General features: G+C 36.5%; 1 protein-coding gene across 5 annotated transcripts in view; it reads right to left on the bottom strand.

The window, feature by feature from the left end:
- slc4a4a (solute carrier family 4 member 4a) overlaps positions 1-13,496 on the bottom strand; it is a 279,906-nt gene that overhangs the window by 116,830 nt on the left and 149,580 nt on the right. For all 5 annotated transcript variants that reach the window (XM_039758567.1, XM_039758571.1, XM_039758568.1 and 2 more), the window contains exon 5: positions 3,435-3,595. In XM_039758567.1, coding sequence (XP_039614501.1) covers positions 3,435-3,595 — 161 coding nt within the window. The remainder of the gene's footprint in view (positions 1-3,434; positions 3,596-13,496) is intronic.

Raw genomic sequence — 13,496 nt, 5'->3', positions numbered from 1 at the left:
ACAAATAATGTGAAAAATAAGAAAGAGAAAAAAATGGGAAAAAGGCTATGGTAATTGAAATGTAAAGTTTTAACCGTCAATTGGATACAATATGCAAACTGCACAGTAAAATTTGAAACAAGGAAGTAAATTAAAAAGGAAAGAATAAGGACCCAGAAGAAAAATGAACATGAATTTCACAGATGAAACATAGTGGTTTATTCAGATGCTTTAGACAATGGCACATGGAAGGATTTGTTGGTGTTGCTGCCTTAACACTGGATACGAATCCTTGCCCACTCATTTCTTCCACAGAGCTTTTATGTTCTCCCTGGGTTTGGGTGTTTTTTTTTTCTCCTGATACTTTGGCTTTACAGCCACATGTCAAATATCTCTATATTAGGTTGATTGATTACTTGATCAAATTCCATTTATGAGTGACTGTGTGTATGTTTGCATGTGCCCTATGGAGGACTGGCACTCTCGCTTTCCTTTCTGCCACATAATGCTGTTAGCACAGGCACATTGCAGCGTAATTTTGAATGAAATTAGTAAGGTTTGGGATTAGGTGGATAGATGATTTAGACAAGGGATGGCTTTTCAGGCTCTCAAGCCAAAAAGCTATAAAAACACCATTATCCTTTTCCTCTTCAAGCCTGACAACAGACATCAAAGGGCACAATTTCTGGTCTACAGGGAGATAAACCTTGGGGAATATACTTTAAGTTTAAATTAAAATAAAGTACTGGGTAAGTGATTTCCCACACATTGCTGCAGTATAAAATAGACGTGTCTTCCTTGAATGTGTGACTTTGAAATGTTTCTTTGCCCATAATAGTTAATTTCATAAAAGGCACCATAAGCATTTTACTTGGTCATTTATGACATTGTTCCCACATGCAACATTTTTGTGAAATACTTGCTCTGAAAATAATAAACTATGTGTTGAATTGTGGCAATGAAATAAAGAATTAATGATATGAAAAGCACGAAAAATAAGAATAGTGGAATGCTTTTTCTGTACTAATCAAGTATTTTCTGTTAACGTTATTAAAAGACGGATTCATGTTCATGACACTGGCAGATGGGAGACATGGGGGCACAGTCAGATTAGAAACAAGGTAGGCAGTTAATCAAACATATGGAGCACCTGAAGTCAAGATGACACAAGCAGAATTATTATCCATCCATCCATTCTCTAACCCGCTGAATCCAAATACAGGGTCACGGGGGTCTGCTGGAGCCAAACCCAGCCAACACAGGGCACAAGGCAGGAACCAATCCTGGGCAGGGTGCCAACCCACCGCAGCAGAATTATTATGCAAATCAGAATGTGGCAAAATTAAAAACACACATGAATCCTTAAAGCAGAATAAAGCAGATCTGAGTAATGTCTTTACACAGGTAACCTAGATGTTTAGGATATGTTACAATTTTTAATTATGGCTTTCTATAATTTTCAATGATTTTAAATTTATTTGAATTATATTTAGTTATTAAATTATATCCATTCAGAAGGAGATGTTTCTCCTTTGCATGGCGATAAAATAAATAAACATTGAGTTGGAAAGTAATAAGTGTAATAACAATAAAATATGTGAAAGTTAAAAGAATTGTGGATCAACACAATATTTACCTAGGCCAAGAAAAAGATGGCAAACCAGCCTTATATGAAGTAATAATGTGTTTGACAGCCATTAACAGTGTACATTTAATTCAGGGATTACCTTGGTTACCATGAAAAGTAACTTTCTCAGGGTTACAATGAAATGGGTGTAAACTCAAAGCCTTGTGATTTAAAGAATAATCACTGCACCACACTGTCTTCTCAAAAACGCTTCAAGTGACTGTGAGATAATTGCAGTTTTCCTGCAACTAAAAGTCAACGGTGTTTGATGAAGAAAAACTACATGGTCAAAGGCGTAATCAGATGGATGTTCAAAGTCATGAAGCAACAATGTCGAGATGTGGCCACCATCTAAATGGTTACCAGACTCTTTCAGCTTTATGTAACACATTCCTTACAGTGAATGATACAGCACAATTTGCAAAAGGTAGCTTAAGCAAGTTAAGATAATTATTCAAGGTCAGAGAAACGGTCAGTTTCTAAACCTGAAACATTGTGGTTTCAAGTGCCACTTCAGACAATACTTCAGTCAACCAAAGAAAAAACTTACTCAAGAAAATGGCAAGCAGAATTATATTTGTCAAAACACTTGTCTAGAAAGAAACATTTTCAGGTGTTTCTATGGTGAAGGAGGAGATTGCAGTCAAGAATTAGCAATGGTTGCAAGGTGGCTCTTTTTTACCAACTTTGCCTTAGTGCCTCCAGTGAGTTAAGCTTTATATATAGCAGACATGTTTTCCTTCTCACCTTTGGGAAGCACCATTGGAAGATAATCCTGCACAGTCAATGGTAAAACTTACATAAAGCAAATAAAAATGTTTCTATGGGACCACTCTTGCATTTTGTGCTTAAGTTTCTTTTAACAGAAATGGATGCAAAAATACTTAATGGTATAATGCTTTTTATCATAATTAACAATGAAAAGAGTTGTTTTTTTTCAAACACTGCAACTGCTAGATTTCTCAGGATAAATGCGCCTAGCTGGTGACTCTAATTAAGTGCTAATGGATTAACACTTTGAACCAGACTTTAAAGCCACAGGAGAGGCAAAAGCAGCATTTATTTTTTACATTTGACTCAAAAGCCTCCCACTTAAATGACATACACTATTTACTGTAAATACAAGTTTCATTTTAATTTATGGGATAGCCTTACCTTTTCTAGTAATTTTTTTTTTGTTGGCTACAAATTTTATTGACAAGCACAATAAAAAAGAAATAAAATCAATGTAACATTTTGGCTTTCCTTGTTTGTTTTGTTTTATAAAAATGCTGGGACAGGTCTCAATAGGCAGTTTTAAGAAATACTGTATATCTACTTGTATCTCTACCCAAGTCTTGTTATTATGTCAATGCTAGTCATTATAGCTAACCACTTTGACTAGTTTATAACCTCAACCTGCCGGATAAAAAAAAATTACAGTAATCCGATGTACTGTATATAATTCCAAACAGAGGTACAAGCCATAACGTACAATACTAAAAAAAATAAATCAATACACATTTAAAAGCGCCAAGAAAATTTTAGTATGCAATATTAGTTGTTAGCAAGGCAAAAAGACATAGGAGGAACTTTTTGTCTTTCCACTGAATTGCTTTATTTTCTTTCAATTTTGTGCACTGTTGAAATATTCCACATTTTTATCATTCTACTCTCAATTTGCTTATAATCACAAACCCATTTTAGGACTATACCATATACATATTGGATTTTTAAGCTATTCATTTTTATCAGTGAATAATTGTCAAAAAAGCATGAGAACTCCTAGTACTTTTTACTAGTGTATATACAGGTTTGAAAGATGTCTCAAACAAAAAAATGAACTCACCAACAATCTGAGGAAGAGTTGAGGCCTCCAAATCAAGCATGATGGTGCCTTTCTCTATGCAGGTTCGAAGTTCAAATAAGCTATGTAGAGAAAGTGTGGCCACGTGAGGCTTACTCCATCTTTCACCTCCATCTTCCACCTTTTCTTCAAACTTAATCCACCTGAGGAAGGAATAAAGTTCAGTGAATTAAAAACTTAACACTTAGGGAAGATTTCAAAATCCTCCTTTTAACATATAAAGCATTAAATGGCCAAGGTCAGGCTTATTTGTCTAAACTTGTCATGACTTACAAACCGGAGCGCACATTAAGATCTCAAGATGCTGGTCAGCTTATGCTTCCAAGGATTAGTAAAATACCAGTGGGAGGTCGAGATTTTAGTTACAGGGCCCCTAAACTGTGGGATTGTCTGCCTGCTACTATAAGAAATGCCCCTTCGGCCTCAGCTTTCAAATCCTAGTTGACTCACTACTTCAGTTTAGCATATCCTGACTAGAGCTGCTTATTAACAGTACATACTACATCTCTGTTGTTAGTCATTAGCACTAAAACATAAGTAACATGAATATTATAATTTGTTACCAACCCTCACCTATTCTGTTTCTCTTCTTGGTACTCAAATGTGGCACTTGGTGCCACAGTCCACCTGCCAAGTTGTTTTGCATGCCTAAGGTAAAGTCATCCCTGATAGAGGATCGCAGGAATAGTGGGGTAGAGGGGTCCTTTAATCGGATTGGCTGGCCCAGCACTGTTTCAGCTGTGGAATGGCAAAATGGGGGAGGCAGATTGATGGTTCTAAACAAATCCAAATCATATTACATGATATCATCTTCTGTTAAATTCTGCTCCGTAATTGTAAAGTTTTTATACTGTATTGAGGATTTGTTCTGTTCTGTGTATTGTATTGTATTGACCCCCTTCTTTTTGACTCCCACTGCACGCCCAACCTACCTGGAAATGGGTCTTTCTTTGAACTGCCTTTCCCAAGGTTTCTTCCATTTTTTCCCTAGAAGGGTTTTTTTGGGAGTTTTTTCTTGTCTTCTTAGAGATTCAAGGCTGGGGGGCTATCAAGTGGCAGGGCCTGTTAAAGCCCATTGCAGCACTTCTTGTGTGATTTTGGGCTATACAAAAATAAATTGTATTGTATTGTATTGTACTTAAAGCAAAGCAAATATTTTGCATCCCTTTGTTAAACTTTTCCAGTCACTCGATCAGTGAACTTACATTTCCAGCAAATGAAAAATTCGTGCCAGCTGGAATGGACAAATCCCAGGAGCATGTGTTCTATTGCACTAGTTACATTTAGAGGCCTGGTCTACTAAGGCTTAGTTAGCAGCACCACAGGACGCCAGAAATAAGAGGAGGTAAAATGAGATTTAAAAACAAACCAATTGATGCCACTTGGTGGGATGAAGTTTTTCATAAAAATATGGTTACCAGGTGGTAGAAGACAGTAAAATATTTTATTCCTCAGACAGGCTGATAAACAAACATAACAATTAATGTACAAAATAAATGACACGATGTGTCACTGCAGTTTCCTATGTTAGACATATTTGCATTATTGTATGTTTTCCAAGGTGTCAGTGTGGAGTTTGTATGTTCTCACGACGTCTGCACAGGTTTTCTGGTGTTCCTACCACATCCCAAAAGACATGCAAGATAAGTTGACTGGCAGTTCCAAGTTGGCTCCATGTTAGTGTGAGTGTGGGTATATGCATGATTTGCTCTGTGATAGACTGGTGCCTGGATCAGAACTGTTTGCCTTGGATTAAGCAGGTTTGAGAATGGAATGGTTTAATGATTTAATGACACGTTTCCTGATGAAGACCACAAGGACAACACACTGACCTGGCTTGACCAGGTCACCCTATCCCTGGAACTTTCTTTCAGCTACTCCTGGGGAACTGATAGCCATGGTCTGGACAGTCAAGAGATATAATCCCACCAGAAAGACCCAGTCTGCCTGTTGATCTTCTCCTAGTTGGTCATTCCTGGTAAAATTCTGCTTAGAAGGTGCCAAGAGGAAATCCTAACTACATGCTCAACCCATCTAACCTCAGTCTGGGGAAGTAGTGGTTCTACTTTGTGGTCAGTACATATTGTTGAGCTCCTCCTGACAATAATAAGGGAGTGAATCGAGCAACCCAATGCAGGAGCTTGATTGTTGTTACAATCTCTTTTTATTGTAGATAAGAAATAGGTAGCTGATTACCTGTGAAGTTAGCTTCTATTTCATCAGCACAGTTTAGTACAATGCCCACAAAATTGTTACTGTTCAACAAATTCTTTGTTCATTTTCACCATCACCTCTACCCTCCCTCATGAAAAGGTACCTAAACATCTCCATATGGAACAGCTACCTACCCCTTCTTACAGGGAACAAGCAAAGCTTTCAATGATAGAAATGTGACCTCAGATCAGTAGGTAATATGTCTTATCATAGTCACAACACATTTAGCTGCAATCTGTGCCAGTGTGTGCCAAAGATCAAAGCCTAACCAGTCCAACAGGACAGAGATTCAATCCTAAGGTTTACAAACATAACTACAGGGTGGGCCATTTATATGGATACACCTTAATAAAATGGGAATGGTTGGTGATATTAACTTCCTGTTTGTGGCACATTAGTATATGTGAGGGGGGAAACTTTTCAAGATGGGTGATGACCATGGTGGCCATTTTGAAGTCGGACATTTTGGATCCAACTTTTGTTTTTTCAATAGGAAGAGGGTCATGTGACACATCAAACTTATTGGGAATTTCACAAGAAAAACAATGGTGTGCTTGGTTTTAATGTAACTTTATTCTTTCATGAGTTATTTACAAGTTTCTCTTTGTTTACAGCCATTGACATGTCACAGAGGTTAACACGTGAGGAGCGGATAGAAATTGTGTTGATGTCTGGTGAATGCAGTAACCAGGTCATTGCAGCAGATTTCAATGCAAGACACCCTACGAGACCACCCATCTCCCATGCTATAGTTAGCAAACTGCTTGCTAAGTTTCGTGAAACTGGTTCAGTGTTGGATTTGCCAAAATGTGGACGCATGAAAACTGTCACTAATGAAGAAACATCAGTGGCTGTCCTAGCTTCATTCAGCAAGAGCCCACAGCGTAGCACTCGCCACATGTCACTGGAGAGTGGCATTAGTCGAACATCCCTTCGGCGGATATTAGCTACTCACAAATGGCACCCTTACAAACTCCAGCTACTGCAGCATCTCAACGAGGATGACCCAGATCGGCGCACTGAATTTGCAGAATGGGCAAAACAAAATTGGAACAGGACCCTCAGTTTACAGAAGATTTTGTTCAGTGATGAGGCAAACTTTTATGTGAATGGTGAAGTTAACAAACAAAACCACCGCTATTGGTCTGACACTAACCCACATTGGATAGATCCCTCCAAGACTGTTGGAACAAAAAATTGATGGTATGGTGTGGTATATGGGGTACAAAGATAGTGGGGCCATTCTTCATCAATGGAAACCTCAAGGCCACTGGATATGCGAAATTGCTACATGATGATGTGTTTCCCTCTTTATGCACTGAAGCTGGCACGTTCTCTGAGTTTTTCCAGCAAGATGGTGCACCACCACATTATGGGTGTCAGGTCCGAGCATTCCTAGATGAACAGTTTCCTGGAAAGTGGATTGGTCGTCGTGGACCAGTTGAATGGCCCCCAAGGTCTCCCGATCTGACCCCTTAGACTTTTATCTTTGGGGTCATCTGAAGGCAATTGTCTATGCTGAGAAGATACGAGATGTGCAGCACCTGAAACTACGGATACTGGAAGTCTGTGCTAGCATTTCTCCTGCGGTTTTGCTATCAGTGTGTGAAGAGTGGGAGAAGAGGGTTGCATTGACAATCCAACACAATGGGCAGCACATTGAACACATTTTATAAGTGGTCAGAAACTTGTAAATAACTCATGAAAGAATAAAGTTACGTTAAAACCAAGCCCACCATTGTTTTTCTTGTGAAATTCCCAATAAGTTTGATGTGTCACATGACTCTCTTCCTATTGAAAAAACAAAAGTTGGATCCAAAATGGCCGACTTCAAAATGGCCACCATGGTCACCACCCATCTTGAAAAGTTTCCCCCCTCACATATACTAATGTGCCACAAACAGGAAGTTAATATCACCAACCATTCCCATTTTATTAAGGTGTATCCATATAAATGGCCCTCCCTGTAGTATACAAACCTCAGATGGACCTTGATATACGTTCCATGAGTATAAGTATGTACAGCACTCTCAGAGTTTGTAATCAGAATGGTGCTATAAGAATAAATTCAGATGAAATGGCATGGTACAGTATTGCAACAGTTAATAATGCTAATTCATCACTCCAGTGTTTTGTTCAAATCCCAAGCACTGTCTAAATAATTTACTGTTCCAGTGTAATTTTCTCTAAGTAGCCTTTTCTGTAACCCACATTTCAAAGACCTAAATCGAAACTGATCTAGTATAACAGATTGTTCCTTAAAGAGTACTGGTGGCACATTCTGGATTGGCTTCTGCCTAAATTGCCAGGGCACCTTCCAGCCTTCATGACCTAAATAAGTATATTTCTAAAATGTATGAATAAATTAATTAACTACATCAAAAAGAATCCAGAAAAACCTTTTCAGATCACTGCATTTACAGCATTAACATTGTTCACTTTCTATTAGATTTAATTTGATAATTTCCCGCTACAATGTTGCCATTGCAAAGATCTAAAATCTTCACTTCAACTTGATAGAGTCTCCTTTTTTTCTTTCTGTGGAGTCTCCAAGCATATTATAAACATAAGGCAACCACTTCAAAGAGCTAATTGCCTAATGGACTGTATTTCCACCTCAGCTTCAGGCATTGTGTCCAATTATCTCTGAAGGCTGACTCCATGCTCATTCTCAAGGGATGTCTATGTGCACATTTTTTGCCTTGATCAGTCACACACACAAACTTCAAGCTCTGCAGGTATTATACAAAGACTGTGATGTCTCTCATGTAACCAGAGATTATGATCACTGCATTGCCTTCCTTCAGAGAATGAAAGCAGTGATGGACAAAGAAAGTCTTGTCTCATGATTTGTATTATTTACACTATAGATATCTTTAAAATAATAATTTGTCAGTTTTTATAGCACATTTCTGTCGATGTGGTTTGCAGCTACAAAAGTCCCCTGTCTCCTGATTAATGGAAATAGTGAGGACTCCAGAGTGGAAGGATCTTTCTTTCACTTCATAGTATGGAGGGTTGCACTAGAATGTCTGTGTGTCCTAAAGTTCAATATGTATTCAATACAAGTCTCTTATATAAATGAATCTTTCCAAAGTTTGAGGCAGAGTAAGACTGGAAGTTTAACTGTTTTAAACTCAGCAACACTGATGTATTACTATTATTATTATTCATGTTAACTGATTTGAAATAAAGATTGGTTAGAATGTAGAATACAAATAAGAACTGCTGAAAGTCAACTGTATTAATAACGAACTACATTAATAGTACAGATATTACAGTAGGATACAGGGTACAAGATAGCCTCACTTTTCTAACATAACCTTTTACTTGCTCCATTTCTGAATTGTTTCGATTGGGACAGGTGAATACACATTATACCAAATCCCTCCAAAGCACATGCAGAAGCAGAAGCCTGCTACTGCTGTAGTACTTTAAATTTTTCCCTTTTTCTGTTATTTAACAGCTGGCCTTATAAATAGTTGTATCATGTTATCCTATATACAGTAGTAAGCCTCTGCTACATTTCTTTTGCCCCTTTAGAAAACTTAGCATGTGCTTTTCATTAGTTGTGCTGTTGCATATAGCCTGCTGGGAAATTAATTAGTTTTCATTTTAATAAAACACCTGGGAATATAAGCAGAGGTTCTATCTTCAGAAGGTAAAGATGTCTAGTTGGAGGGGAGTGTCGCGGAAACTTACAGACTACCTCAGCTTTCTGAAACTTCAGCTGACAATCACACTTCTCACTGCTAGTGCATGTGAGCTGAGCTTCTGCTGTGTGCATCTTTCATATTGCAGGCTGCAGACATAATTCAGTGATACAGCTAAATTCTCCCAAAAATATTCTTCGTCAAATTGGTTATAATACTAAGGTTGTTATGGATATATTTATTAATAAAAAAATAACTTGAACAGAATGTACTGTTCAGATCAAACATACAAGTAAAGCTGACTAAATTTGCAGGTAAATTTGAATAAACAATTATGTATTATACTGGAAGATTTTTTACCATTGACACTATAAAATTTAATAAAGCTGGTATCAGTTTGTCAAATCATTTTTATATGCTTACATTTTTGATCACTTTGTATTTTTCCCGCAAAAATTCCTAATAATTGTGTCAAAAAGATAAGTCTCTTCCATGCTGGAAAAGGGCTTCAGCTTCCTGGTGACTCTGCTCTGGATAAGCAGATTTTAAAAATGGATTTTTTATAAATATGCAAAGTTAAAAAAAAACTACTACTTGTAAGTCTGATATTTTTTAAACTGTTTTCTTTCATGTTCATAGGAGTTACAACTGAGTAGTATTTTTTATTTTTGGCCTTCAAGACAGGCAATAAGAAGGAGAAAGCTTAAAGGCTGCCAAATATGTTCATTACATCTAGATACCATGTCCTCACTGGATGATGTGCATTTGATATTTCATTTTTAAATATATTTTAAAACATAAACAAAAGAAAATATCAATTAAATTTAAATTATTGAAATAATGAATGAAAAATAAATTACCAACAATTTACTTACAAGCATAACAGAAGGGTAGGTTAATAAATATGTATTTTAGGTTTCTGTAGTGAGTATCTCAAGACTTATAAACCGGTACAATACTGACACTTGATTTGAAATATATTAAAATAAGCATATACTGTATGTCAAAATAAGTGAAACTCTCCTTTAAACAAAATAAATCAAGGTAGCAGCCTTGCTAATAGCCACCAGGGGAAGCTACCAGACAAACTCAGGCCCTGAGCTAGTTAATGAAAGGCAATGGGGGACTCCCATTAATAAACAGAGAATTCATCAAGGAGATAGAGGGCAGCATTGAATCCCATTTTACTGTACGTGGGATCCTTTGAACTCTTAGAGAGGATTACATTGAGTTTTGTTATTTTCACGTTTCTGAGTTTTTCAATTTTCACTACAAGCTATAACTAGCATTTACCTGGCAATAATCATAATTGCACAGATTTAATGTTCATTCTTTTTAAAAAGCGCTGCCTAACAACTTAAAAAAATAGACTAAAGATGAAAATCAACATTTTCACAGTGGAATGTTCCTTTTTAATTGCACTGCATAATGCACTACTCAATTGCTAATAGCACTAAAAGTTGTGGGATAACAGCAGTATGTTCAGATATATTTTAAAATATATGCAAAATGCAAGTATACTTACATGGATACTATTTTAACTATTGTAAAAGTTATTGTTTCAAGAAGTGGTCTGTCTGCTAGAAATGAAATGCCCCTGCCTGATTAACATGTCTTACTTTATAATTTATTTCATTAATTGATTCTCGTTTAATATGGAAAGATGGATAATGGTGTAGTTTATCTGTTGAACCTGCACACTGTAGCTTGATCAATGGAATATCAGTCAGTCATCATCCAACCTGCTATATCCTAACACAGGGTCACGGGGGTCTGCTGGAGCCAATCCCAGCCAACACAGGGTGCAAGGCAGGAAAAAACCCCGGGCAGGGCGCCAGCCCAGTGCAGATCACTGGAATGTTCAAAAAACAATTCTAGAACATTGGAAGAATTATGCAGAGAAATCTCCTCAATGCACCGCCAGAGATTACTGTTTGCCTCTATAAAGCACTGTCATGCATCCTTACCAGACATAAAATGAATTCTATAGATGTGTGAGTGGACCATTCTTCTGAGCTCTGGACTTCCCTTTGTTATCTTCACAATATGAATTGATTTTCTGATGTAAAATGTGTATATATTTGAGACATTTGAACTGTACCAATTTATTTCTAAATACTCTCAGGACAGCCTTCTTAATGGTGTAACTAAAGCAGCTAACATTGTGTTAATTCAACATCAATGGACAAAGTGAAAGGGGAAGAAACTGTAAAATACAATTGCATCTATATGAAGACAATCCCAAAGAAAACTATGTAGCACTGGTTGTAAATTTTGTTTAGACAAGTAAATCAGAGCCTAAAATTAAAGTTCAATATAGAGTAAAGGTGTATCAGCTAATTAAACAAATACAGTAAAAGACAGGACATGGCCTTTGATTTTAAAAAGTGGGAAATCAAAAAGTTTGAAGTTAGGATTTTGCTTTCTCTTCATCTTAATGAAAATGCTATCCATCCTATTCGATTTTAAAGAATATATTTAATTTGTTCTTTTTTAAGCTCTTCACAATAGCTAAATAGGTTTCTATTTTGTAACTAAATGCACAAATGGGCTCTGACTATTGCAAGATCACTATTCCTGTTGTCAAAGCAATATTTTTTATTTCAAGATGCTCAAGAGGCTTCCACTAGAAGGTCACTCCTTAACCTTTTGACTACTTAGATAACTGCATTGATGGAGTAAAAAAATCATTCAGATGTCCTCAAGGTGCCATATGGTGCTGCCTTCTGCTCCTTACAGTTCTCTGTGTATCAGCATCCAATTTCATATTCACAACCAGATAAGCCAGTAGCACCACCCTAATCTTCCTTCTTGTAACTGTTGCATATAAGTTATTAAACAGAAGTATACTTAAGACAATTCTAGCATGAAAGGTTTCAAGAGGTCTTCTGTGTGTGGTTTTATATTCATGGGACTTGCCTTGCATCCTCTTGCATGCACTAGCGTTCAAAGGCTTGGAATCAATCTGAAATTTTAATGTTTTAGATGGAAATAAATACCTTTTTTTCAAGGTACCATTAAATTGATGTAAAAATACATCCAAGACATTACTAATATTGCAAACGGCTATTAATGCTTGAAGTTGATTTATAATTTATTATTTGCATGCTGTATGACTGAAAAACCCCATTTTCAGCAGACCATTATTTCAGTGTTGTAAAGGTAAACTCTCACACCTATTGTATGTATATATATATATATATATATATATATATATATATATATATATATATATATATATATATGTGTGTGTGTGTGTGTGTGTTAGTGATACAATACCCTCCAAACAATACAAACAGTACATGACACATGTTTTACCCTAACTGGGGCTTGTCAGGTGTGTGTTTATATACATATATAAAACACATATACAATTTGTCTATACTAACATTTTCAGAAAGTAGGTGCATTGGCTTCATAGTGGATAAAGGTGGGGTGAGTAGTTGCAAAACTACCTACTCTGATATAACTGTAATCAGCACTGTTCTTTTAAATCAAATTAAGTATACATAAGCACTATACTCTTGAATTTAAACTTGAAATGTGTTCATTTTAATTTAAATTTCACCTTTCTCATAAACCTCCATTTGTATAAGAAAGAAAACATAATACTTGGAAATTTGATACTCTGTTTTGACTAAACTAACAGAAACAAAATTGTACTTTACTGCAGCTGAATATTTGAGGGATCTCAAGTACAATGTGTCTCTTTCAGCTTCAATTCGAAATCCTGCCAACTTCTACTTCTACCTCTGATTTAATCAACCTTGGTGTCATTCTAAACAGAGATCTAAGCCTTGACTCATATACCTCATTAGCTGGTAATATCTCAATCTGCTGTTTGGAATCTTTAAAAAGATTCTGCTAGAGTAGTAACTAATAAAAACCCTATTTGAACATGTAAAATTTTTAGAATAATCTAGAACTAGCAAAAAAGATGTCTTGGTTGTTCCATGCATCCATCCATTTTCTTAACCAATAAATCACACACACATGCACACACTTGGGCTAATTTAACAATAGCAATACACCTAACTGGCATGTGGTTAGGCTGTGGGAGAAAACCGGACTACCCAGAGGAAATCCAAACCATCACAGGGACAACATGCAAACTCCGCGCATGTAGAGCTCAGGATACAAATCCCAGTCTCCTTATTTCAAGGCAGCAGTGCTACCA

This window comes from Polypterus senegalus, chromosome 7, assembly GCF_016835505.1.
Source record: "Polypterus senegalus isolate Bchr_013 chromosome 7, ASM1683550v1, whole genome shotgun sequence".
NCBI classification, from domain to species: Eukaryota; Metazoa; Chordata; class Cladistia; order Polypteriformes; family Polypteridae; genus Polypterus; species Polypterus senegalus.
Note: the sequence above shows the minus strand (reverse complement) of the source record. Positions and strands in the feature narration are given on the sequence as shown.